Below are 27,849 nucleotides of genomic sequence, written 5' to 3' on the forward strand. Positions count from 1 at the left end.
GGAAAGCAAGTAATAGAAGACTCACTGCTTTTAAAATGCTGACAGCTTCTTTACTGAGCCAGACTGGATACAAGACATCATCATGAAGGATGGATTCAAAGAGATCATCTTCATTGTCAGCTTCAAAGGGGGGTTGTCCAGCCATCATTTCGTACATGAGAACACCCAGAGCCCACCAGTCTACTGATGGGCCATATTCTAACTCCTGGAGGATCTGGTATAGAAAAAGAGATTGGATTGAATAGACAAGTTAGACAATACCCTCGGCTGCACTTTTGCTGTTTCAACATGATACACCCTTCTTTCCCCCAGAGCTGGGCTAAATCCTGCACTGATTTGGGTAACAGCAGGCATGGCTTCTTGCCCATGCAGTTTGCACTTACACAGCTAAGTGTCAATGCATAGTTATTCTCAGAAGTACTGACTGAGTTTATCAGTCCCCTGGGTAAAAGAATATGCTCATGAGCAACAGAGCTGTATATCCTTCCAAGCTGTTTAAAGCAGGTCACGCTATAGGGGAAAAAAAATCACATATACAAAACAGACTGGTGGAAAACATGAACCATTTCCTTGTCTCTATCTTGAGCAAAACAAACTGAACCAGCTTGTAATGCTGCAATCATCTGAGAGATTTGTTCTAGTCCTTTAGGTAGGGCTGAAGGAAGCCAAAAGCATTTTTGTTCAAGCTCTTTCTACAGTATTAAAAAACTACTATCTGTGGCAATAGGACTCACTTTAGCTGCTTCTGCTTTCAGAAAAACTGTCTACAACTTTTCATATGGCACAAGTTCAGCCTTGTAGCAAATACCTTTAGTGGGGAGTAGCAGATGAGCATGATGGAGTTTTGCTGTGCTGTACTTGGTGTTACAGAACTAGTGTTGTACAAGAAGCAAATTGAATTCTTGGCTCCTCTCCACTCAAGTTTGTAGTTTGGCTGCAATGTTTCAGCGGACTGGGCAAAGGAGCAACTGTTCAAGGTGAAGCTGACTGCCATAAAATGAGTTGAAATGGCAACAACTCCACCGCCTCCGTAAACAACCCCAGTGTTACAGTCAGAAGCATTGTGGTGAACCGCGTGAGCTTAGCGCTGTATTCAGGAATCACAACCAACATAAAACCAAATGCAGTCCTAACATGAAAAGAGGAATGAGTTTAACATTTGAATACAGCGGTCTGGATCCCAACTTGGTTATTAGTTGAATGGACATTACATTTTCTAGACAGTAATTAGAGAAAATGAAGCTCTTCAAAAGCATACTTTACAAGTGTTCTGGGCACTCCTTGGAACTCATATATTGCTAAAGAAAAGGAAACTGAAACATAGCACCAGGATGCAAGAGAAATAGAAGGAGGAGAGAAACTTCTGCAATTAGGATGACAAAATGGAAGCCTGAGTTACTGACTTCAGTGAGACCAGGGCTTCACATAAAAGGTCCTGGGATCTCATTATTGGTTTGTTTTCAGTATTAATTCTCAAAGAATTTGCCAAAGAACTCAATTAGTATAATAAATCAGTAAAGAATTAATACAAACCAAAACCCATCATACTGGCATTTATTTTCTTTTAAGGCCAGAACGCTTTTCAAACTCCATAAAACACACGTATTATGATATTTCAAGATGATTCACACTCTATCAGTTGTGTTACCAAAGCTTGTCAGCCACGAACACTAACAATATGGATTTCTAATTTATCGTCTCTAAAAAGTAGTAAACTAACATTTTTCCGAACTGCAAATTTATAATTGACGAAAGATCAAACCAATGAAACTTTTATATTGTATCAGCACACCAAATCTTCAGCGGAAAGATACACAGATTACTACAGAAACTGAGCAAAGTCTGCCTAGCAGACTAACTGTAATATACTGATTCATTTTAGGCACCTGAAAATGCATCTCATTGTATTAAAATTTAGGATATGTAAAACAAGCAGGATTCTCAGTCATTTATTTCATCCAGTGAATGCCTTGAAATTACTGGATGTTGCCAGCTGATATGCAGGAGCCACATGGAAAGTTCCCACTTTTCTATGCAAGTCTATACTTTCTGTTCATCCATATGGTAAGAATTATCACAAACATAGTATTATTTCTTTCACGCACAGATACTTTAAAGAAAGGAAAAAAAAGACCCTAGGCAAAATGACACCAAACATGTGGTCTCTGCCACATGAACATCCCCTTCTAAGTCTCATGAAAAATTAAAACAATTTTTGTAACTACTGAAGACCAGTGCTGGCAGTGCTTAGTTGCACCCAGCACCTTAAAGACTAGTAAGTGCCTTCACAATGATGCTGAGCCAGAAATGAGCATATAGACAAGAACACAGTTAAGTTCAGGGAATAAATAACAGGAAAACCAAGCTTTGCCACTCCTGTCAACACGAAATACTGCTTGTGAGCAGGAGAGGAACCAATTCCTGCAAGATTACCCAAGAAAAACTGCGGCACAGTCTATATCTTCTACACAGTCAGTATCTTCTATTGTTTTCATCTACATGTTAAAAGTGTCTAAAATTATACATGTAACAGTCTGATGAATTATAATATCTGTTGATAATATATGTAATTCTTAGTGTAGTTTAAAAAAATACCTCTGGAGCTATATAGTCAGGTGTGCCACAAAAGGTTGTGGTGGTCACTCCATTCAGAATCCCTTCTTTGCACATCCCAAAATCAGCCAGTTTACAGTGGCCTTCTGCATCCAGAAGAATATTGTCCAGTTTCAGGTCCCTGAAATAAAATGGCCCAAAATTAAATCAACTCTCAAACTTTGATCACGTGCTCTTGAATTTCATCATAAGCTGCAGAATATGACAAATAGGCGGTTTCAGAAACACCACTGAGAAACCATCCTTCACATGTGTGCATGAAAAGTTGGTAGCAGTCACTAAATAGACCTGGTTAAAGGCAATAAGGAAACACGCAATGACAGGCATTTTGCAAGACTGAGCCTTTACTCTCTTTAGCTACATGAAAGCACAGCTGTATTCAAGACAGAATCAGAAACGTTTGGAAAAGATCAGATTAATTTGTTACAAATCTAACATTCTGCCTATGTGAAATAGGTCAACGATGCCTAATGAAGCCATTCTCTGTTTTTGAATTAATAGGTACTTTCATACTCGGATTATTTTGAATTGGATTCTTAATGTATACTAGCAATTCAAAGTTCAGATTGCAATGAGAGGGACAAATAACAATGGTCTTGTCTTTAAGAGCATTATCTTCTGCAGTTTAAACCTGCTCAAAAATAATCTCACAGGAATATTTTGCATTCATTGTTAAACACCGCATCTCAGCAGCTGATCACTTGTTGTTCAAATGTCTTTGTGTCAAAAATACACAATTCTTCAGTTATTAAATTGAGTGAGGTCAAAAACAGGTTGAGAAAGGGATATCCACCTTTCCTGTCTTGCCCTCTGCACATTTTCTAAATATACCATTGATGGTTATCGCCTGTTCCAACACAATGGATGCTAGGTACCATTTAACTTACCTGCCACTTGCCTTAGACTAAGCTATAAATGGATCTGGAATGTCAATGCAGAAAACAACCCCCACTTGCATGAATAAAGCCCCTCATTAAAAAAAAAATAAATATTATTTATGAATAATAAACCAAACATAAAGCAGAGGCAAAACCACCCATATTGCATGGACCATTTTATTTTCATACTTCTGTCTAGGCTTTAGATACCTCTGCTGTGTATTAAAAATACTCAATAAATGAATACATTGTATGTATGAATTCATACAGAAGTGAGAAACAAATGCAGAACACATGTCCTTAGGTGATTCTGTGTGGACACTTTCTGATCAGAACACTTTTCCTAGAAGAATTAGAGAAATTTTCACAGGTGGAATTAATGAGGAAAAAAAAAGTGCAGGTAGGCAAGTTCTAAATCAGATAGAGGAATAAAATCCCATGCCAGCCTCCGTAAACAAATGTCACCCCAAAAGCTTATGAAAAGATACAGGTCTTGTTAAAAAAAATCCTTTATGCCAACAAATTCCACCTGACTGAGGGATGATAATTCTTCACCTTTCTCTGTGGATTTTTTTCAGGGAAGTATCTCCTTATCAGCCCCCAGACCTTAGAACCACAGCCATGGTAGCATTGTGGAAGCATTCACACACTTTAAATGTTTAAACAACCCTTCCAGGGCTGTATTACGTTAAGAGTTTTTGTGGACATATGCAAGGCTACAGTATGCTGGGGTTTTGCTAGAAATGTTCTTTTCTCCCTATCACCCCAGTTTCACTAGATGGATTTAATTCCTTTTTAATGTTTTTTTCTTTTGATATTTGTTCAAAATTTTTGAATGTGCTGGTCCACCTGTATCCAACATATATTTCTGAAACATGTACACAGGATAGCATAGATATCAGATATTTCTGGGACACTGTGCGTTTACTGCTCAAGGTCTGCGTAATCACTGCACATTTGTCCAGCAAATCAGACACTTCTAGGAAGCACTGGATGATGTACTGTGCATGTAGATATCGCTTGTGCTGTGTACATGTTACAAAGTGGCTAGTGCATGTACAAGAAGTCTGACGTGGCAAAACGAAGTCAGATTTACCTCACTAGCAGTAAATTCACTGTCTCCCACATAAACTAGCTTTACTAGATATGGTTTATGTAGCTGAAGTATATACTGGCTGTACAAACGTTCACTGCAACCAATATGCTGTACACCAGAATTAGCTATCTCCAGATCAGTTATACTGCTCTTGTACGTTCTCAGCTGGTCACCCACATAAGGCCCCTTGGAGCAGACTGCGTATTTTATAATTCCTTAAGGTCATCCTTTTTATGAGTTCCTAAACACCCCAAGATCAAATTGGCTATAACACAGCCTGGTACATCTAACCATCTAACCCCTTGAATGACCACTGTCTACCCCTGGAAAGCAATTTGCAAGAATTATCCAACATCATGCAAGGGCAAACAGATACCAACAGCTCTGTGCTCCCCAAAGAAGTCAAATAAACAAAATAAAGCTACCCACTCAAAAAATCACGTGCCTTCCCCAAACTGCTTTTTCAGTGAAATACAAGTGTTACAATCAAAAGACCTGCATTAAAGACAAGACTATAACATCATCAAGTAGAATGTGAACAAGAACAGGATAAGGCTTTTGCAGATGGGAGAAGGAAACAAGCTTGTAGCTGTAGCTTTTAACCTTCCATATACAGTGTTATATATTGCATATTCCTAATCTAAGGAAGAATAAAAGCTGTATTGTAAAAAGCCAAGATGTTCAGATAAAGAAATCAAAGTATAATCATATATAATGTAATCTAGGAACTACTTCCAGCCACCATCACAAGAGTTAGGAAGAAGGTCATAATACAAATAATTCTAGTAGCAACTGATGAAATTCAAGAGGCTGCTCACAAAACTGGATCCAACTTGTTTTGGAGTGCTAAGTGATCATCAGAAGACCCTTATATGTTGTCTTAACTGTGATCCCAGAAGCAGGATTTCCCAGTGCAGAGAGGTGACACAATGGAGCTCTTAGGACCTTAAACTGTTTAAGTTTACTTTAATGCCATCCATATGCTCATCGTTGAATTTAATGTTATTGATATAATCTGTAACTCAAGAAACTCCTAAGCTATGAGAAATCTCAACAGTAATAAAACACTAACAGTAAGCCACCACATAATGGAGAAGGACAGGATACTCACCATTGTTTTTATTTCCTTGAAGATTCGTATAACACACAGAAATTCACATTAGAAAGTTAATTTCAGAGTAGAAAAAGAGAAGGAACAAACTGACCAAAGAGTAATACAGGAAGAGCCTAAATACTAACTTTCGACTACCTTTAAAGACCAACTGAAATTTTAAGCCTACCTGTAAAAGCATGTGTCAATATAACTTTCTTAGCATTTACCAAACTATAATCCTACTTAACAGAAGAAAAACATCTGGAACCCCTTCATCGAGCCAAAACAAAGCAGAGAAGGCTCTAAGCCTCTTCAAAACCCACCCTATTGTAGGCACTGAGGACATCACCTTAATTACTCACGCAATAATGGAATTTAATACCTGTACATTTTTGTTATCACAAATACAAACTGCATCAAAGTTTCAGAAGAAATTTGGAAGAGGCTAAAACAACAGCAGCATGACTTGTGTTGAAGTACAGATGGGAGGTTAAAAGGTAAGCCCCGAGTCTGCCAGTCAAATTCATAGCTAGTCTGCAAGATTATCATGGTCCATAAAAGTGCTTGCATCAAACCCATTCGAAGCCATTCTGTTAAACTGCAGCTGACAGGTTTAAAAAGAAAATAAAGTAAAACAATAAACCAACAAACAAACACACAAAAAACCCCAAACAAAACAAAAATAAAACCAAAACCAAACCAAACCAAACGACCAACCCCACCCAAAGCCCCCAACTATGCAACTTTTGAAAAAGCAATCTTAGTGAACCAAATAAATATAAGAGAATAGGTAACACTCTATTTAACACCTCAGAGGGAAAAAAAATAAAGCAAAACAGAGATGAAGCAACAAATGACAGAGTAACAGTGAAAGAGTTGTCAAGGAAGCTTGTCACTCACTGGAAAGAAAACAACAAACCAAACTTCTAAGTTCTACTTTAGACTTATATCTCACCAGAACTGTTGTAAGAAACAGCTTGCTCTCCTACATCTCAAAAATTAATCAGCTATTAATCCCTGGAATGTAAATTAATTGTCTGCACAGAATGATCCATTTTGATACGTTCTATCTTTTATTCGGTTCCTGGTATTAGCGCCAGCTGTCTACCTCTAAAACAGAGCATACCAAATAACGCGGTATCAGATAGCTCAGTGACAAAGGTCTACTGAATTCTACTTTTTCTCATTTTGTGCTGTCTTTGTAGGAACTAAGAAAGTCTCTGTGTCTGACAAAAAGTGTTCCTACAACCTGAATAATTATATGCAACTGCAAACAACCTAACCAGTTAAGCCAGGAAAATGTCCAGATTGTTTGAATGTAGTAATGCTACATTAAGGTATTTCTCTCCTTTGTTTGCCAAGATAACTTTGTACAGTCAGTTCAGTTGACTTGAGCAGTCAATTGCATAATTTAAAAAAAAACAAATATTTTTTTTTTTCTTTCTCAGACAGCCTTAAACAGAAATTTAAGCCTCGGTTTCTGTTTCTGGATACCTGCCAACATTGCAATCACCTTAGAAGCTGGAATTATTGGCAGGATCTCAAGAAAGAATCAGGATTACACCAGCAAGGTTTATGCAAGTTGGAGCAGAAGAGTGGGCGGACAGCAGGTAACCTGCGAGAAAACTTCCCTAACGCTAATTCCTTCCTCCACACGCCAGCGCCACAAGACACGGGCTGCCCCGGCTTCCCACAAATGCTCGGAGAATGAGGCCTTCACAGGACTGGGTTCCTAAGACTAACTCCCAACAGCAGTCAGCCAGACAAACACCTTGTGAGTGTGGCCCTACATGTCTCACGTGTCATTTAGATAACAGGCAATTTTCTTGTTGAAAGTAAGGCAATTAAACAGTCAAGATGCGTCTTGACCAGTAAAATCAGAAAGTCTGCCAAACATGACTAACGGTAGCCTTTGAACACAGTAAACATTAGTGACTAAATAAATCTATATTTGAAGAACAAGATCAAGTAGCTAAGAAACATGATCCCATGCTGATTTAAGCAATCACTTTACAATGAAATACCTCTGCAGCATCTGCTTCTACTGTAACTGCTGAATGGGCAACAAAACTAGAAAGCATATACATTTCACAGTGAATGTCAGAATGAACTGCAATAATTATTTTCTACAAATAACAACATCAGAAGCAAGAATATTTCTTTATAGGGTGAAAGTGTGATGAAGGACTAAACATCCATACAACATCAAAGAAGAAAGATCCAAAAGCAACATAGCTATTAAACTTTTTGGTGACTTTCAGCTGCAATAAACCCTTTCAATAGTGTATTTGAAATCATGGCCATTGTTCCCCTGCATGGGAAAATCACATCCTCTCTGCAGGCTTTAAATAGACAAACAGTTCACAGAAGAAACCACAGAGGGTAAAAGGGAAGCTTCCCCCAACAGCACAGAAAACCATCAGAACCACTGTCTTGTTACTATAGTTACTGAAACTCATAACTGAAGGCAAAATGGTCATTATATCAATTAGCAGTTTCAGTGAGTAAGATGAAATATTTTTTTCTATTTAATCACACTGTCTGAAATGGTATTTCCTGCAATACTGATAAATTCACTAAAATCTTCATCTCAGTTCTTCAAATACATTGGTGCCCTCAAAATATTGATAACTAATGTAATAGGTTACAGTCTAAGCAAGAAGAAGTTATATATGGAACTGATCAGAAACAAAAAGAAACAACAATTTTAATGTTCTGATGTTAGCTTTTTAGTGATTAACTCTCACCAACTTATTCTTACTTTCCATACATGAAGTATAGGACAGATATATGTTAATATTAGGACTGTACTTCACTAGGGGACTCTTTCATTGCTTTCAGTATTTTAGTCACAGCACATCAGCAAGGCTTTCTCCTCACCCCAAAAGATCAAAGATTAATGGGAAAATCCAAATCGTAACTTCTAAGAAAACACAAACTGATAATATAATATTTTCTTATCTGAAAAACTGAATGGAAAAGCAGCAGCCTATACTTTCTGACGTTACCAAGCATTAAGATGCAATAATATCAGTATCGTTTGGTGTCAGGTACTACCAGTTGATGTGACCTTCCTTATCCATGGAGTATGAAATAGGACACACGCTGGACTGTTCATGCTTATGAGTGGATTCATAAGGCAGTTTTTTGTTAGCAGGGAGGGAACATGGAAAACCCTGAGTGAGACTAACAGTGAGAAAAAGATGGTTCTGATGCTTTTGTTGTAGGAAATCTGAGGAAGTTTTGCCTATGTTTATCTGAAAGTCTTGGAATTCCTCTGCTTTGCTTTCATGTTGACCCTTTAAGTAATTACTGGATTTATGATACACATTTTCTTTGTCACTGTTACATTAGTTGATATTATCAAAGAATAAAGATGTTATCACAAAAACAATAGCAGAGCCATATTCAGCAATATACAGAAAAACTTGCTGCATGGATTTCAAAACAGCACTATTCATCAGTGCCAAGTTTGGAATAAAGTGAATCCACCTTATACGGATGTATATCAGGATTTATGATGGCTAGCAGCAGATGAATTAAGAGCACACAGACTTGGTTTCAAATAAAGTCAGAGATCATAGAATCATAGAATCATTTCAGTTGGAAGTGACCCTCAGGATCATCGAGCCCAACCATAACCTAACCTAACCTAACCTAACTCTAGCACTAAACCATGTCTCTAAGAACCTCATGTAAATGCCTTTTAAACCCCTCCAGGGATGGTGACTTCACCACTTCCCTGGGCAGCCTGTTCGAATGCTTTACAACCCTTTCTGTGAAGAATTTTTTCCTAATATCCAATCTGAACCTCCTCTGGCACAACTTGAGGCCATTTCCTCTTGTTCTATCACTTGCTACTTGGGAGAACAGACCATCACCCTCCATGCTACAACTTCCTTTCAGGTCTCCCCTCAGCCTCCTTTTCTCCAGGGTAAACAGCCCCAGTTCCCTCAGTTGCTCCTCATCAGACTTGTGCTCCAGGCCCCTCACCAGCCTTGTAACCCCCTCTGAACTGTCTCTAGTGCTTCAATGTCCTTCTTATGATGAGGGGCCCAAAACTGAACACAGTACTCAAGGTGGGGCCTCACCAGTGCTGAGATACTACAGCTATTTTTCATTGAAGCAAACGGTGACAGTTCAGATAGCAGAATAAACATTAACACAACCATACTGACTCCCTCTGTCAGGCATGTTTACTTCTGAAAACACACACATTTATTTTGCTTGTATAACATAATGCCCATCAACCTGCCATTTGCACAAATATCTTGTGGATTAATGGGGAGGCAGAGATGGGAGGAGGGATGCAGCAGAAGGCAGTTTGCTGTCTACCTGCCAAAGGACATGGGAGGGAGACAAACATGCGACTGCTGTCTGTGGCTCTGTAAACTCCAACCCCTACCAGGCAAAAGTATGGCTTGCACGATGTATAACATCACCCATTCCAGCAATGTCTACCATTGAGAAAACTTTCGGGTCACCGAGGTCCTGAGATGGAAAAGAAGGCTGTGTGTTCAACATGTAGCCCTAACTATTTACTGAGATCTTAATGACGTACTGAACAAAGGTTTAATGTTAGTTTCCAGTAGTTTAAGGAAACCAATGACTTTTCTGGCAGCCTAAAAACATTTTCTGTAAAATAATTTCTATATATGGCTTTTTAATGGCTTGGACAATAACTTTATTACAATTGTCGGTAGCAGCTTAGGACGTTACAGTGCCTGATCTGCTTATCTTATTATGCTGAGTTTCCTTAAAATAATGTGCAGACAAATAAATATATTGTACCTAACAGCTTTCCTTTGTGTGGCTTTTCTTATTTTTTCCACATTTTTATTTGTGAGGATAAGTGAAATATGTAGAAGTTTAAATATGCATGATGTACAAGAATCTCAAAAATTGGCTAAGCACAGAGGGGAGCGGCCTCTATTTCTTTTTCAAGAGAGGGTTGCCTTTTACATTCACATCACACTGCTTTATAGGGGTTTATAAGCCCCTACCTGGGAATGCAGCAATTTTTCCATGAGCCTGAGGAGTGGGATGCAGCGCTACAACTGTGCTTCTTGACTTAGCCTACTGCCAAAGCCCTTATTTGTATAGGACAATCTGCCCCAGAAACTTGCAGCTAAACTACATAGAAAATTATTTTTACAAACCATTTGTGCTTCACACTGGGTGAAAACACAGAATGTTCAAAGCTTTTTATGAAAGCAGCGTGTGAACAGCTGATGGCCTGGTGCTCAGGACAGTGACTCATCTTGAACCGCAGCTGAGCTGCCTGGTCATCCTTGTACCCACCACCCGTGTGACTGCCCTGACATTAAGGCTACCAACACTTCTGTCCGGGATTGACTGATTGATTGATTGATTTCTTTCTTTCTTTCTCACTGTCTTCACTTTGATCACAAAAAAAAAACCCCACAAATGCATTTTCTGAAGACTTCAGCTGAAAAATTCCTAACTGGCTCTGTGTATTCAGGCTGGGAATGACAGGGTGAAATCTGTTCTGCCACTAACGATATTTACTGTTTCAGCCACTTCTACAAAGCCAATGTTATTGCTAAATATGTAATATGATAAACCCTGTCCTCACTGAGACCTCGGTGATCCCACTGAAGACAATAGAGGTCCCCAGGCTTAGCCAAGGGCTGACTCAAGCTGCGGTATTCCACTCTGTGAGGTTCAATGCTTCGTGCTCTTATTTTTATGTATCTTGAATGACATAAAAATAAGATTGAGTATTATAACAATAGGTTAGGTGGAGTGCAAACTGAAAGTGCCTACTATGTGTGTCTATAATCCTTTTAAACAAAACAATACTAAATTGTTATTTGATAAAACCACTCGATGAAAGACAGCAAAAGGATAGCGTGAAGCTAGAAAAGCTTGTCAGATCAAGTTTTGAAAACTGTATTCTGAAAAATGTTGCCATAACCTTAGCAAGCAAATTTATCAGCAGATATACTAGTTAAGTTTGGATCTGTTCAAAAGTTTGTCTTTGGAAACAAAAAGCAATGTTTTCTTTCGTAGTTTCTTTTTTTTTTTTCTCAGTGACCTCAGTAGGTAGGATGACACTATCATTTGAACAACAATGGAATACAAATTATACAAACAAAAAGAAAAGAGTACTTGGTTTTTGGGCATACAGTGTCTGCGGCTAACTGAAAAGATCGAAATTCTTTCGTCTCTTCCCTATTTTTGAATGAAGCTCTCTCACAAAGAAAAACATATAGACAACAAATGCATGCCTATCCAGGTAGCATCTTGCATTTCTGTAGAAGATCCCATTCAGTTATCCCAGCACTGAAGTCTTGTAACACTTAATAATCCACAACAAGGTTGCGTTACTGCCTTATACAGACAATCGTAAAGACGGAATAGAAGCCTGTAATGTAATAAACCACAATACCATCCTTTTTAAAAAAATTACCTTAAACATGAAAGTAACTACAGCTCTGCAACATTTTACCTGGTTTTATGGTAATTTTCTTTCCTGTATTTTCCAGGACTCAGACACAGATTTATCCCACCAGACATTAGGGTTTGAGGTACCACAGTTTGCCCCAGGCTTCCCTCATGGTCATCTCCACAGATATTTCTGAGTGGATGATTTATGGAACATGTGGGCTGCACAGCTTCCTATAGAAGCCTACCCTTCTCCACCAACCGCAAACACACAAGCAGGATACAGACTCAGAAGCTTCACTTGCATTCCTAAAGTTAGGTGAGACGAATCTGAGCCTTTATGTATATTCAATGTTATTTGTATCTTCCAGCTAGCGATTTCATTTGAATTAGTTGTAAAAGTCAAACAAAGGGAATTTTTTTCAAAAAAGACCTGTATTCATTTGTCTTGCTACTCATGGTGGAATTGCCACACACAGACAGAGTTTACTAGGCTTTGAAGTTATGCCGTGTAATACTTCTTAATTTTTCTCACTTATGTCATACGGCACTGTTCTGACTGCAAAAACTCCCAAGATGCATATCCATCAAAAAGCCAAACGTTTAACTGCTCTAGTTGGACACAGCAAATAAAGGGCTCCAAAGCATTATTATTCTACATTGTTTCAGGCACATGGAAAGAGCGTTCTAAAAACAACAGAAGAAAAGCTGCTACTGTAATCAGCCATGATTGAAGGCATTTCCTGTATTTTGCTATCAAACCAGTTGTTTTTTCCATTACATACTAAGTGAACTTTAGTAAGGTCAAGACACCAGAGAAAAAAAGGATCAGAATATCTTTAATCAACTAAAGTTGACTACTTTAGTCTCTCTCGCTCTCTTTCAGATGTTTAGTCCTGGATCTCATCCCACATCTTCAATTTTGTTACTTAAATCATAGATGCAAAACCCAGGTCATTTTGAATTTATGGTTTAGATAGTTGTTTTCAATGGCATTTAACTTGTTAGCCTTACACTTCCCTCAGCCTAAAGGTCAATCAACCTCACGCTGCATAACAATACCAGTATTATTTTAGGATGATCTAAGTCCAACAGGGGAGATGGGTTTTCATTCACAATTGTAACACTGGGCCAAAAGCTTCCCTCAGTTGGAAGCCTATCGTTTTCCGTCATGCTGCCTATCAAGATCAAGTATAAGTTTTGAAAGGACTATTAAGCAAAAGTCAAAGCTACTATAGCATAGGTTAATTTAATCCAATCCTGTGTATTGTCATCCAGCTGTTACACTAAATACAGACTATTTTAAGGTATCTAGCATCCCTGTCCTGTGCTCTGACCCTATTCCTTTTCTAGAGAAGGTATTTATTTTTCCTCCATGAATGGTAAATGACATTATTTTACTTGTTAATGTAATACAAATGTTGACATCTCCCTCAGAAATGACCAGTTCCAAGCATGTTGTTGACTTGAAGAAGGGAAAAGCTTGCCATGTTTGCCCAGCAGCTACTAAAAATATCCCAGAGTTTAATCCAGTTCTGTCACCTAAAGGAGAAGACCAGCCTGCCTGAACACTGTTGACAAGGCTGAAAGCCAACTCATCATGAAATCTTTTAATCTGCCTACTGAACACAGGTGCACACAGTGGAGGCTCCAAAGCTTGGCTTATGTTCTGTTCTTCTTTGCTCTGCATCACTTTACTAGCTTCAGGACTTCAGAAAAGTTCTCTTTTCAATTCAGCTGAGATTGTTTATCCAAAGAAAACCAATGACACATAAATCCTGCTTTTTCGGCCAAGGGACCAGACCTTCACTATACTGAAAGACAACAACGCATAGTGAAGATGAGCTCTTAAAATATTAAAATCTGCTTGTAAAAGGTAGCACAAATCTTTTACATCCTCAATAATGCTTATTTTGTGCTTCTGTTAGGAACAGAACCACTATCGGGATTCGAGGCAAAAATGAAAATGTGGCAATGCTGGGGACCTACTTCATAATTTGAATTGGTCTTCTTTTTCCTTAATTTCTTTGAGTAAACTCTATACATGCTGTAGACTTCTAAAGAAGATACTTAAAAAAAAAAAAATCTTAGTCTGGTAACCATAACATAGGGTATACAACAAAATGGCCAAACCCAGGTGATTGGGAGCACATCCTGAGCAAGCCACTGATGCACTAGCATGAGCTCACATTTCAGCTCCTTTTCTGTACTAGCCAAGGCTCTCTGCAGCTTTGTGATGTCCAGAAACTGTAAAGGAGAAGGGTTGCTGAAGGTTTTTACATACAGTGTTTCTTTTATAGAAGAAACAAATTTATCAGAGTTCTCTTTCCTATTCTCCCAAGGGTGTCCTTAGCAGGGAACAAATGCAGCTCCCAGCAGTAAGCAGACTCCTGTTAAAGCTCCATATCGTGTCTCCATGGTGAAAAATGCTTTCTTAGTCAGAAAAAAATCCCAACAACTCTGCAGTGAACTTTTGTACAGACACTGATTTTTTTCCAACCTCACTTTGGTCTCAGTTCAACCTCCTGGGTCTTTTTATGGAAAGCCTGTCCACAGATTGGTGCTCGTAATATTACGCGGAATGGATTACATAAATTATATAGCATAAATGAAATGAGGTAACTCAACAAGAATGTTGCTTCCAACAAAATGTTTACTTATAAGGAATCACTAGTAGACTGACTTTAATAATTTCTGCTTCTATTCTGATTTCAGTAGCATAGTTCACATGGCTAAACATGTTTGTACACAATCATGTAGTCTGAATTTGGGAAAGGTATGTAGGCTCTCAATTTAAAACCTTTTCCAACCCTGCTGTATTTATCAAGGATCAAAACAACAGCAGTCAACAACAGTTTAACAGATTTCTGAAGACATTATTGTAAAAACAGTGAGTTAGATCTATTTTGGTTTTTTAGCTTCTAAACCCATTTTGTTATACAGATAGATTTGTCAGTTTCAAATTCTGTAGAGTTAACAATTTTCTATTCAGTTTGACAGCAGTGGAGAGATTCTGGAAAACTTCAGCAGAACCTCTACTGTTTGCCTGTAAAATGCAAAGAAGATGCCTGAAGGCAAATGGGAGTTGCTTGCCCATCTATATTGATCTGTACATAAAATAAAGTCCTAATGCTGCTTCCAGAGAGACTTCATAGAGATTTGGGCTTTGTACTGACGGTTCCAACTCCAAACCTTGCTTCAAGATGTAATTAAAAAGGGCTATATACATTAATATGTTAATGCATTTTACAAGGTACTCTTTTAAAATTATGATTGCATAACAAAATCAAATTCCTTGCACCCCCTACCTCTGCCTGAAAGCTGCACAAACATTCCTAGAGAAAATTTTCTTGTGCAGGAAGCTCCAGCATTGTTTCAAATGCAGCTCCTGCAGTCTCCCCCAGAAAACACGTGCTTGGGAACACCACTTCTGCTGTAGTACCAATGTCTAATATTATCACTTAAAATCTACTCATACAAAGCACCTCACTATTTTTAATTAATATGAATGCTATGGAAAGATGACTCATGGGCTACTCACATGAAATAAAACATGGCACAACTTAGGAAATTTACAGTGTATTCACTTCTGCCAACATCAAAGCTGGCAAAGAGCACTATTACCGATTTACCTTCAGCTGTAAAGACAGAGGGGCTACAGAGAAGAGCCTAACAGTACAGCCCAAATGAAGAAAAGAGAGGCAATTCTGAATACAAGATTTGGGAGACCGAGACGTTATTTTAATCTCTAACATTTAGTACTTCCTGGCTAGTCACTGCATGTAAATACTGACTTCAGTAGGATTCTAAATGTAAACTATTGAACTAAGTAGGCTGTTCTTAAACAATTCTGTCAACATTAAAAAAAAAAAAAAAAGTTACTTTGACCCTGAAGAATTATCTTTGTAATTTCTGCATGCCCAGCCACTAGGTCTCTCTTGAGGGCTCCATGCTCTGACAAGATCAGAAATTATCTTATAAAACTCCCAGATAGTTATGTGGGCAAAGACTTGCAAGAAACCTAATTATACAGCTTACAGAAGAACTATTTTACATAAAGTTTCATTAAATTATAATGTTCAAAAAAGTCTCTTTGCAGCCTTCTGACAGTGTTAAACTGAGCAGACTGAGTACAATTTAATTCCATTGTAAAATTGCTTTGCTCTTCTTGTGTCAGAAAGAGTTTTACTGTAAATGAGAATCATGATTTTTAAAGAACCAGTGTCTTATACACCAGATAGCAACCTCTATACACACATCATGTTATAATCACATTCTGAATTCCACATAAAAATGTGTGAACAAACGAGTCTCTGAGAAAGATTATCAAAACACTGTAAAACAAAATAGGAGAAAAGCTGCAGAAGTTGAGCTATATCCCAAAGACACGTATACAATGTATTAAACTCCACATTGCCCAACCCTGAAACAAAGGTGGATATCACTTTAGAGCCTCTGTAGCTAATCTGTAGCATTGTGTTGAGACTTGATAGCATAGCAAATGAAATATTAAGGGGTACAATAGTATGGTTCTCAACCCAGATTCAGACTTGGAATGATGACATAAAGTACTCTGTTAGGATTGATACAGTTCAACCCTTCACTGCCCACCCTGCCCCAGCCATCGTACCTTCTGCTTTCTTCCATATACCCAGACCATCATCACTATTATTAGGCAAACATAACTGTGTTTGACTGGTTTTTAAACAGAACTCATTAAATAAGGTGTAAAAAAATAAAACACATTTTCTATGGCAGGATTTTGAGATTTTGGCCTACATGTCTTTCAGATTGGGTTTCTACAGACAATTAGCTGAGAGGCAATGACTTATACCGGATTTATCACTAATTCATCTATGGCTTTATAAGCTATACCTCACTAATATCAGTTAATCTGTTGTTGTTGTTATTATTACACAGAGAATCTCCAGGATGCTCTTTCAAAATTTCCTCTGACCTTTTTGCTCATGGACAAAACAACTTCTACCCAATCTGCAGATGTTTTAAAAATCTTAGCTAAACCATTTTCCTCTTGGGTCACCCACAGAAAAACAGAACTTTGTTCTACTGTGTGTACAAACACACCGCTCACTCTGATTTCAGAAGGTTGACAGAAGATCCCCTCTTTTTCCTTTCATGAATTTTCCAAAGGTGAAAAGAGAGCCTGCCTAAACCTCAGTGCTGTCCAAAGGGTTTTCCACCTCTGCTATGGGTATTTCTCCCTCACCATCTGTGGAAACTGGCTCAGAGGGTTTTGGCAGCGGCAGCTTCAACCAGCTTGCAAAGGACTGCCTTCAGCCTCCTGCCAAGGGGGACGCTGCTGTGGCTGCTTTCCCCCTTCACAATCTTAGCATAATTTTCTGCTATCAGGTATTTAAAGGCTTTTGCATAAATGAGACTCACGGCCTCTCTGTTGTGGTTATGTAGCATAATAAACTGCACTGGCCCCTTTGGACCTATTACAAATTATCAACAAATGAACTGCCACACATTTGGTATGCCTTTTTATGCCCTCAGTATACAGTACCATAGATACTTGCTGTCCTCTTACTGGTAGTTAAGTTTAGGCGAGTATGTACTCAGGCAATTTCTTAAGTGCATATTATTTTTGTTACACAAGTACTCCTTTAGAGCTGTTTCAGATTTATTGATGTTTGGAAGCTTTTAAATATCCATTACCCACTCAATTGACCACAGCAATCCATCTGACTCATTATTTGTGTTAGAATATATTTAGGCATCTTTTTCAATGTGTGTTAATAGACCATAGGATCTCCCTTGGAAACGCTATAATAAATCAAGTAAATACCTACTGAAGTGCTATAATGTTTATTTCTTACTACTTAATTTTACCCTCAATATTCCACATTTCGAACCCGTGATGTTCCTCAGTTCAGGTTATTAGTGACCTAGTTGTCTTTGGGCTTTTTTGGGGGGGGCACTGCTTCTATGTTATTCAGTTTCACACCAAGGTGCACATGTACAAGCTGGTATATTGGCTACTTATTGTTAAAGCCACCCCATCCTTCCCTCCCCTTGACAGGGCAATCACATGCCCTGAGACTGGAATACTTTCTGAAAAATACTTTTACAGCTGCCACTGTCAAATCTACATTAAAAAACCAAACACAACCGCATGTACTATCTGCATGTGATATGCTTCGAAGAATGTTATTTTCTGTGACTTTCATACATCAGCAGAAGGAAATAAAAGTCTGCAGGAAGAAGTGTATCTTTGTAAGTATTGGCATTATTTCTGGCCTCTCCCCTTTATTTTTTTTCTCTCTCTGCTGTTTCGCAAGACTAACTACTGGAAACAAATTCTACAAGCAGGAGGCAAGAAGCGAAGACCCATCTGGTGTTCACATCGTGGGAAGTGCTGCTTGGGCTTCTCCTCATAAACTGGATGTTGAAGTAGGAATTTCTTTTTAATTCAATACATTACAATCCCAACGTATGTGGTCTCGGAAGGTCAAAATTCAATTTGGTGGTGGTAGGAGAGTGTATCTCCCTGGTGCCATCCGCCCCTGGGTGTATTACAGTGCAGAAACCACGCAAACTTCCATCCTCAGTAAAAACTGGCCTTGGCCTCTCTGCCATTCCTGCTCAGCCCCGCTCCACATCTGCCTCCTCCACACGTACCCAGCGCTGCTGAGATGATGAAGATGTATTTCTGCCACTGTCTGCTGCTTTGGGCAACTCCTTGTTTGGACTCCGTGAAACTCTGGCAGCCAAGGAGCGGGGCAGGCAGCATTTCTGATACAAGAAGGTAAGCTGAGTGAATCGTTACCACTCTGGCCTTGTTACTCCTCACCTTTCTGCTCATTTGCAGCAGTCACAGCCACCTGATCTCTTTTGTTCCACTTTCCAGATTCCCCTGGTTAGGCTGCACCTAATCTGTCCAAGGTCCTTCTGATGTAATCCTCCCACTGTTGATTCTGGTAGCAGCAGAGACTTTGGTGCACTCCCCAGAATGCTGGGGTTCTTACTGGCTGTATTTTCTCCATTTTAGTTCATTAGGCCATTTTAGTTAACATCCTGGTGAACAACATTATTTCTGTTTTCTTACATCTGAGCACAGGCTGTCAGCTAAACAGACATTTTGAAAGTTTTCAAAAGTTTCAGTGATAACTCAATTATATTTGCTTTCAGATTGGCTAAATTGTCATTTTTCCACAGCCTTTTGCAACGATAAGCAAAACAACATGGGTTTTTATAGTAGTGCATTCTCAAATTTTATGATTTTGTATTTTGAAATAAACACATTTTCAATCTGAAAAGTCAAAACAAGATCTCCAGTCATCTGGGAAGCTGCACATATCATGCATATGAATAATCTCATTGAATCAAAATCAGCCTATGAGTACACTGATCTTCATGCAGCAATGTTTGCTGGAGCAGCATCTAAGTGATAAGCCCTTTTATAACAACGAGGTGGATAAAGAAAAGGGTGGTGAGAGGAGGCAAACAGAATGAATGCAAACCTTGAGCCAAAAATAGCAAGGTTCTGGCCAAAAGATGGAAGAAACTTGCATGCAAATGTCTTTACCAAAGTGCATCATGCAAATTTTCTTTTAAGGTTGTTTAGTATTTTGAGTATCATTATTTTAAAAACACTAAATAGAGTTCCTTACATGTTTTCATCTATTGTTTTGCATTACTGTCCAACTTCTCTGTTGCATCTCAAGATCACAACAAAATCTTTGTGAAATGCCTATCACCCCTGAATCACGTCTGCTGGGCACTTCTTTGTATTACTATGAAACTTTGGCAGATGCACTCAATAGCATGCAAAAAGGCAAAGCCTCACCCATAATGTGACATAGTTTCAACACCACTGCAACTGGGTTATAGGAACATTTTCCATTGTTGGAAGACAAACATGGCTGAAGGGCACAGCAAAATTCAGTCCTAACTTCTGTCTGTTAGCAGCAGAATTACATCTACAAAGCCCCATCAGAGTTATAACGCACTATGAAACACATAACATTCCGTTCTGTCAGAAATTGTTTGAAGATAATGATTTTGTTTGGAACTGGTGTACATGTTTCTGTAGAAACAAAGCTGTGCCTCGGCATTTTAGAAAAACGACAGGGATTGTCTTGTGTCAGTACATTTCAGTTTTACATGTGCTGCAGCTCTAGGGGATTTTAATTTTGTGTATGTTTCTCTCAGCTAAAATCTTCTTATCAAATGCAGAAAGATAACACACATTTCTTCCTGTTATAAAATAAAAGCACAAACATCAATCATCTAAAATCAGCGACATTCACCCAGAAATAAATACAAATATGCTCTGTCACATATCGCTACTATTATCTGTTGAGAAGCACTGTTGCCCTTTCTACTGCGCGTACCGGAACATGGCTGCCCTCACAGGAATGTAAACTTGGCATTAACCCTGGCAGATTCCCACTCCCTGCCCTCTCTCATTTAACATTAACTCACTCCTATACTGTTATCAGAAGGTAAAGGTCATAGCTTTATTTACACAATACAGCACTATACAAATGGTCATTAAACAAGAAAATCTTGCACCAAATAAACATGCAGCAAAAAAACAATGCTGACCTCACTACCGGGAACTCCCCCTGGAAGTACCTTGTCATACCCCACATGAGGTCAATGGTGCTGCTCTATCCTTCTAAATATTAACTGCCCAGCACTGCTCCTCCACATACCCAACTCCCATGCAAGAGCCAACTGAGGACTTATGTTCCAAACCCAGGAGAAATTTAGAAAGCATTCCTCTGTTGGCAAGACCGCATGGTTCATATCCTATTCCCACAGCCTTTACTCATCCTTCCACAGCTGGAAACCTTGTCAAAGGCTCTCCTATGCGACAGCAGCCTTTAGCACAATACATAAGCTGGGCAGATGGCAGGGTGGACTCCCTCGGTCTGAATGCCAGAAGCCTGGGAACCAACCCTTCTTCCTGCTTCTCATCTCCCTCAGCCCCGCTCCTCTCCACCCCAGCCCACCACTGCCTTTTCCTGCGGGGAAGATATCCTGCTTATTTATGGGTTTCATGACTGCTGGCCTGCCTAGATCCAGCAAGAAAAAGTGAAAAGAGGGCAGGAGGCCACTGACTAAAATCCCGTCGGAGCTCATGCTTAGTTTTGGAAACTAGAGCAGGCAGAGCAGAGCATGGATGTGGCCCAGGATGCAGACCCGGGCAGGGAGCGCCGGTCGGCGGTGTGGCTTGGACAGCTGTCCCTAGAGACATGGGGACTCAGACACACACCCAGCAGCACAGTTCCCTCCTTGCTCCCCGCTGCCACTGAAGGTGATGGAAATAGCTTGTTGCTCGCAGAAGGAAACTGTAACTTCTCCATAGCAGACTCCTGCAACAGGCAGTTTATGTGGGGAAGGGCTTGAGTTCAGCAAATTCCCATGCTTAGGTCTGAATATGATGTCTGAGGGTAGAAGGTCTTTCTTGCCCTCCCTCGTGGACCACAGCTCAGGCAGCAATTTAACCTTCAACTGTTTAGAGTCGCAATAAGATGATCTCTACATACTTAAAACCAAATTTAAACCAGAAATGCTCCATGTCTAGCTTTGTATTTTAAAAAGCCAAAAAAAAAAAAAAAAGAAAAGAGGAGGAGGGGAATTTTATTTCGCTTCTGCCATTCAGAAATAACACAGTAAGGAAACTTGGGAGAGTTACGACTTTTAACATGTTAACCACTGGCCATGCAACATTTTAATCAGTGTAAATATAACTCCTCGCTACTCTGCCAAGGTTGCACTGAATCATACAACCACCAGTGAAGTCAGACTTTCTAAATATTCTTATTTCACATAAAAACACACTAATGAAAGTGCTTTTAATTTTAGGTAGTTCTTCTTTCTGAAACACTGGTGTGTGTTACCTTGATAAATGGGAATGCTGGGAAAACTGATAATCCAAGGAAAAATTCAGTTAGTGTTCAAACAAGTTTTTAGGGTATTTGTGGATGGAAAAAGCCCGGAGGTATTCAGGGATTGGCATCAACATATTTATATTCGCATTCTCCTCAATTCAGTGTTAATATATCCTTCATCACAACCAACTTTCTAATTACAGAGTGCACAGAGCCTCAGAAAGCTGCAGCAAGTTACAGGCTGGATTATTACTTCATATGGCTGAGGAACATGATAACCACAGCTACGAATGAGGACTCCCCTGTGACCATGTGCTGTATGATTTGAAGGCAACATCTCACAAACCTTACATTCAAAACCAAAAGAATGAGTCAACTCAAAGCAGGTTAAGAATTTTTTTTATCCTCTCAGGTGAACCAAAATTGTGTACATTCAGTTTCCTTATCTTGTCTTTCAGAGCAACCCTTTTAATCACTTGAATGGTCTGGAGCACACCAGAGATCAGACGACATGCAACTACTGTCCCTTCGCGTCTTCACTGTAACAAGGTTTGTAGCTCACACAGTTATTCCCTAAATCAAATATGAACTGGGGACACTGGCATTTATGTAATGAAGTGTCACTCCATTCCAGTGCTGATGTCCCTGCCTCGGGGAGCAACAGTTCTTTGTATGTATTTCAGGCCAGAGCGAGCCACTTGTGTCACCTCACTTGAACTTCTACAATAAGAGCCAGAGACACCCACCCGGGTACTCCCGTCCTCAGCCCAACAGCTACCGGTGAATTAAGAACATGTAACATTTACATATATCTGTGGAAAGGGCAGAGGAATACTGAAACTCAGTACAAGAGGGGAGCACAGAACTGGTAGTTTCTTAACACCCCATTTGTTGCATCTTGCCTACATGAGAATATTTATTAAGCTGATGATGACGGACTTTAAATATACCAGACTCCAGGGACAGGTGACAGTGAACATAGTCCACAACCTTTCACCACTGAGTTTGAAGTCCAGTTCAGCTCACAGGCAAAACACAATTCGTAGTCTAGTCCTTAATTCCTGAAGCTTGGACACATTTTTTCAAAGTGATGCAATTGCATAACACAAACAATGACTGCCAGAAACTGCGATTGAAACTTCTCTAGTGTCTGATTGACTCTACTTGTATTATCAGGCCCCAGCTTGACAAGTGCCTGAGTAGCTGAATGCCAGATGAGAGGGAAGGTGGCAGGGATAATGCAAATAATTTCACTAAGTTGTTGAAGTGTTTTTGACACAACAACAATAATGTTATATCCTTAAAAATGCCACACTGAAAATTATCCTAAAGTTTATGCATTTAGTAACACCGGCATCTTTATATATAAAAATTGTGAGGTTCATCTTTGTTTCAAACATAAACTCAACAAACAAAAGGAAGGTACGTAATTCCAGCGAGCATACAAATAATTGGACAAGTCTGGGAACAACTCTTGGGCCAGTTGCAAAGATGTGAATTTAGAGAATAATTTCTATTGCCAAACAAGGAGCTAGGTTTCTCTTTGAACTTCAGGGGAAATAAGGATAAACTAGTTATTATAAAAGATGATCATTTAGTATCATCATAGCACTTTCTAAAAATCTAACCAACAAGCCAAAGCATGAGCTAAAACTAGTTATTTACTTCCAAAAATACAACTATGTTTAGCTCCAAACCAACACTTCCACATACACGGCTGAAAAAAGATCAGAAGGTATAGCAGCTATTTTGAAACCTGCATTTCCATCTTAGTTTATTTATATATTCCCCACTTTCCTTGAAGTGTTGCCCACACAAGCAGCATTCCCCACTTTGGAGAATAACCATTAATTTCACACCACAGTGTTTTTCCTAGAGATATAATTATACAGAAGACAAGTATTCTTTATTAAAATATCTGATGGCATGTTAGGTAGTTATGACTAGTAGTTATTCAGGACCATAGGTTTTCTCCCTTCCCCCCCCTCCTCTTTCCTTTCCTTGTTTGCCAGTTAATAAGAGGTTTGGAGATGTAAAGGAGTGACTTGAGCCCATTGCGTTTTTAACATTGTAATAAAAGATGCAGAGAGGTACTAAACAATCAGGCTGAAACTGTACTGTGCACGACAAATATTCTAACTTACGTGTGACATCAACAAACGCATTCTCCCACGGCCTGGCACTCTATGAATGAACTATGACATTTTCTTACTATTAATTTTTTTAAGGTAATAGTTAATTTCTTCCTTCTACTTGTACTTTATAGAGTAACTGGGATATTAATTTTATGAACTGTTGAAGCTCCTAGTATTCCCTGGTTGAGAAAATAAGTTATTCTTACAGACATAACTACACCCAGATCCAAAAGCCTGTGTCACAACTACATCTGTTCCTAATGTTCTTCTTGTTGCTTTTTTTTAGTTTCTGCTTTCATTCTACAACTCATGTTATTTCTCTTCTTTTGTCTCTTCTGATAATACACCCAATGTAACATGCCATTTACAATTTTAGTGTTTTACTGTAGCGTGCCAAAGACATGTCAGCATAGTCTGAATCAGAAGTTGCGAATTATCTTGCAAATTTTAAATTACAAAGCATTGTCTCATTGGAATGACATTTCTCTTGGGTCTGAAGCATTTTGATGATAAAAAGTCACAGAAAGAACGCAGGCACACAAAGTGATTCAATGCAGCTAGGAATCAACACACAGCAGAAGCTACATATAAGACAGGAGAAAAGAGGAGACAAAAAGGGATGTGTGCTGAAGGATGGGAACAGGGAGGGGAGATGGAGAATGAATGCACACTCATATAAATAAGAGGGAAAGTAATATTACCAATTATTTTTTGCTGGTTCACAGAAATCACTAAACTGACTGCTAATTATGAAGTGTCTAAACTCCAGTTTTCAGGAAGAGGAAATTAGCTCAAGTATTTTTATGGAAACAAATCCCCAAAATCCTTCACTTTTTGAAGTATCAATCTTGTCTGCTTCCCTTATGATAGATCATTATAAATTCTGAAGTTGCCACATTCTTAGTATGTAAATGTACAAATACACAGCTTTGGAAATAAATGCAGACAACCAACAGGAAATGTGATATGGGCAGCAAAGGTAAGAAAAGTGTTGGATCTTCAGCACTTGAAAACAAACCCACACAAAGTGGTAGGGCCGAAAGACCAACCCAGTATACAAACATCATACCAGTGTTCATGAAAGATAGAGATTATGGGCTGCAGCTAGCAAAAAAAAGGTTTGACTGAAAGACCACTTTCAGAGATTTGTTTTCCTTAGAATATGCAATGTCCTGCTGTTTCTGCCGTCTCTGGAGAGGAGACTTCTTCCCTGAGAAGTTTCCCTTTGGTTTCCAGTTGGTGGGAAAGCCAATGGCCTCTGATGGAAGTTACCACTCAGTCCTGGTTCCTAGACATTTACAATTCACTTCTTTCAATTTCTAGTACCCTTGAGAACAATTTTAATATGAATCTAGGCATGTGACAAATTCCACATCCTCATCTTGAAATGTGAGACTGCCTGTCACTGAGATGACTACCCCAAATCAAAACTGATAACCTGAAAGAGGGTGAGACTCTCAAGAGAATATCAAAATGCAATTAGAGCCACAGAACTCAGAATTTTCTGTAGACAGGGCAGACCTGTATCCCAAAGCTGGTCAAGCAATCTGCTCGTGAAAGTCCGAATTTATCACAAGCAATGACAGGCTGCTAAAAACAAATAAAAAGAGAGAGGAAGCATGAAATTATGAGATAAAAGACTTACTAAACACATTGACATCAGGGTGAAAATTTTCAAAGTGATTCCTTTTAATATTGTAGTTTATCCCTAAACCTGTTCTTCACCATAATGCAACTACATACATTTTTTTGAGTGTGCTAAAGATCAGAGATCTGGGATGAGGGGCAGAGGTTCAAGTAGATATGAGGCAGTTGCAAGCACATCAAAAGTGTCTGCAAAGAGCCCCTTCCTGCTGGTGACTGAGCCTTCACCCAAACAGTCAAGAGGAAGGGGCAAAAGCAAAGGATTGCAAACAACCATCGCGATTATATCGGAGTGGAGACAAGTAGAACAAACAAACTCAGGAAGCGGCAGAGAGTTAGAAACCCAGAGGAAATTCATGGCACAGGGAGGAAAGTGAAGAGATTGCGCTGATCTGCAGAAAGGTCACCTCTGGGTCGCACCGTGCCAAGCTTTTTCAAACCCGCTTTATTTGGACTACAATACAAAACTGGCACACACAGCTGGCGACTGCTGCAGGGGCTATTCAAATGTTAACATTCTCAATGATAAACAGCCAAAAAAAGTTCTAGGTAAGCAAATCGGAACAAACAACTAATCTAAATCTGGTTGCTAAGAGACAGAGGATTTCAGCCAAAACCAGCCCCAAGCCTCAAGAACACTTTTTTTTTGATCAAGAAGAGTACCTGTAGATGACGCCATGTTGGTGAAGAAACATGAGTGCTGATGTGACCTCTGCTGCATAAAAGCGGGATCGAGGTTCGTCGAATTTGCGTGAGCGCTGGATTTGAAACATTAGGTCTCCTCCATTTACATATTCCATGACGAAGAAGAGGCGGTCCTGAAATGAATTAAACAGTGCTATTTAGCTTATTTCTTTTAGTCACACAAAGGACTGCTTGAAGCGACTGCAGCATTTACGTCAAGAAAGGAAAGAAACAAAAGCTAGAATTCTGAAAAAAGGAAAAGCTGACAACCAAAATCCCCCAAACTTAAAGAAAATGAGACATGATTCTCAAAGTGAGAAATGAGAAAAAGGGAATAGAATCAAACTTTGGTAATACGCAACACACACACCGATCTCCACACACCAAATGCATATGGAATTATAATAAATTTTATATAATAATGGACATACATATATGATGTTGTTTCTTTTAAAATATAGCCATAACAATGAAGTGATAAAGTCAATTCTGTCATCTACTGAAGGGCTGCTGGCAAACTTCAGGCTCCTTATTTCTTCTATTAACTCTTACCAGCTCCTTTGCCTCCAAAGTATCTTTCCCAAATTATGTAAAAATGAATTACAGTTGTTAAGCTGTAAAAACCAGTGCTAAGAATCAAATCCACTTACATACAACTTTCTGAATTGCCTTAAACTCTCATACGACAATGACATATAATTACATTATTAAAATACATATCAAATTATGTTTATTTTCTTCTGATGTTTGTTACTTCAAAGTTCAAATTTTCAAGCCTTATTTCATGATGGAGAATGAGAAATGAACTTTACTTGAGAACAGCAATGGAGATCCTTACGCAATCACCCCATTTTGGTGTTTCAGAAAAAATATCCTAAAGTTAAGCACTCAGTGAAATAGTGAGAGAACACCAGTAAATTAAATGTGTGTGTGCCATCTTGAAACATTTACAATCTAAACTGACAATGCAGATCAAGGCATAAGCAAAGAAATGACACACATTCACTTGATATAATTTAGATACTGTTTTTGTAAATGTTTCTTGTAAAGTTTCATAGTTTTCCCTAACCTGTACTAACAGGCCTAAATCATCAACTCTTTGGATTTATAAGCCTACTTGTACGTTATTTATTTCCTTACTGTAGAATATCTACATGTACAAGAGTTTAGACAGAGGTGAAGGCAGTTCTCATGTGATGTGGATCTCCAGCTTCCAGCTCAGCTGCAGTTTGGCTTTAGCTCATCGTGTCTGGTGTGTTGGGTTGAAGAAAAGGAGACAAGATGCAGCGTTGCTTTGGAGGAGCAAAACCAAGAGAAGATGGAAGTTAATTAACCTCTCACAAGAGAATCCAGGCCTGCAGATTACATAGTTTATATATATGAGTCCAGAAATTCATAAATGTTTGCTGTTTGCCTTTAATGATCTAGTCTAGGG

At 38.9% G+C, this 27,849-nt stretch overlaps 1 protein-coding gene across 2 annotated transcripts in view; it reads right to left on the reverse strand.

Annotated features, from left to right (window-relative positions):
* Positions 1 to 27,849, reverse strand: part of PRKCE (protein kinase C epsilon) — a 295,161-nt gene that overhangs the window by 26,848 nt on the left and 240,464 nt on the right. For both annotated transcript variants that reach the window (XM_005510783.4, XM_021298843.2), the window contains exons 11-13: positions 26,394 to 26,548; positions 2,596 to 2,734; positions 26 to 214 (exon numbers count right to left, since the gene is read on the reverse strand). In XM_005510783.4, the coding sequence (XP_005510840.1) occupies positions 26 to 214; positions 2,596 to 2,734; positions 26,394 to 26,548 (483 nt within the window). The remainder of the gene's footprint in view (positions 1 to 25; positions 215 to 2,595; positions 2,735 to 26,393; positions 26,549 to 27,849) is intronic.

The sequence above is a fragment of the Columba livia genome, chromosome 3, assembly GCF_036013475.1.
Source record: "Columba livia isolate bColLiv1 breed racing homer chromosome 3, bColLiv1.pat.W.v2, whole genome shotgun sequence".
In the NCBI taxonomy this organism is placed as follows: Eukaryota; Metazoa; Chordata; class Aves; order Columbiformes; family Columbidae; genus Columba; species Columba livia.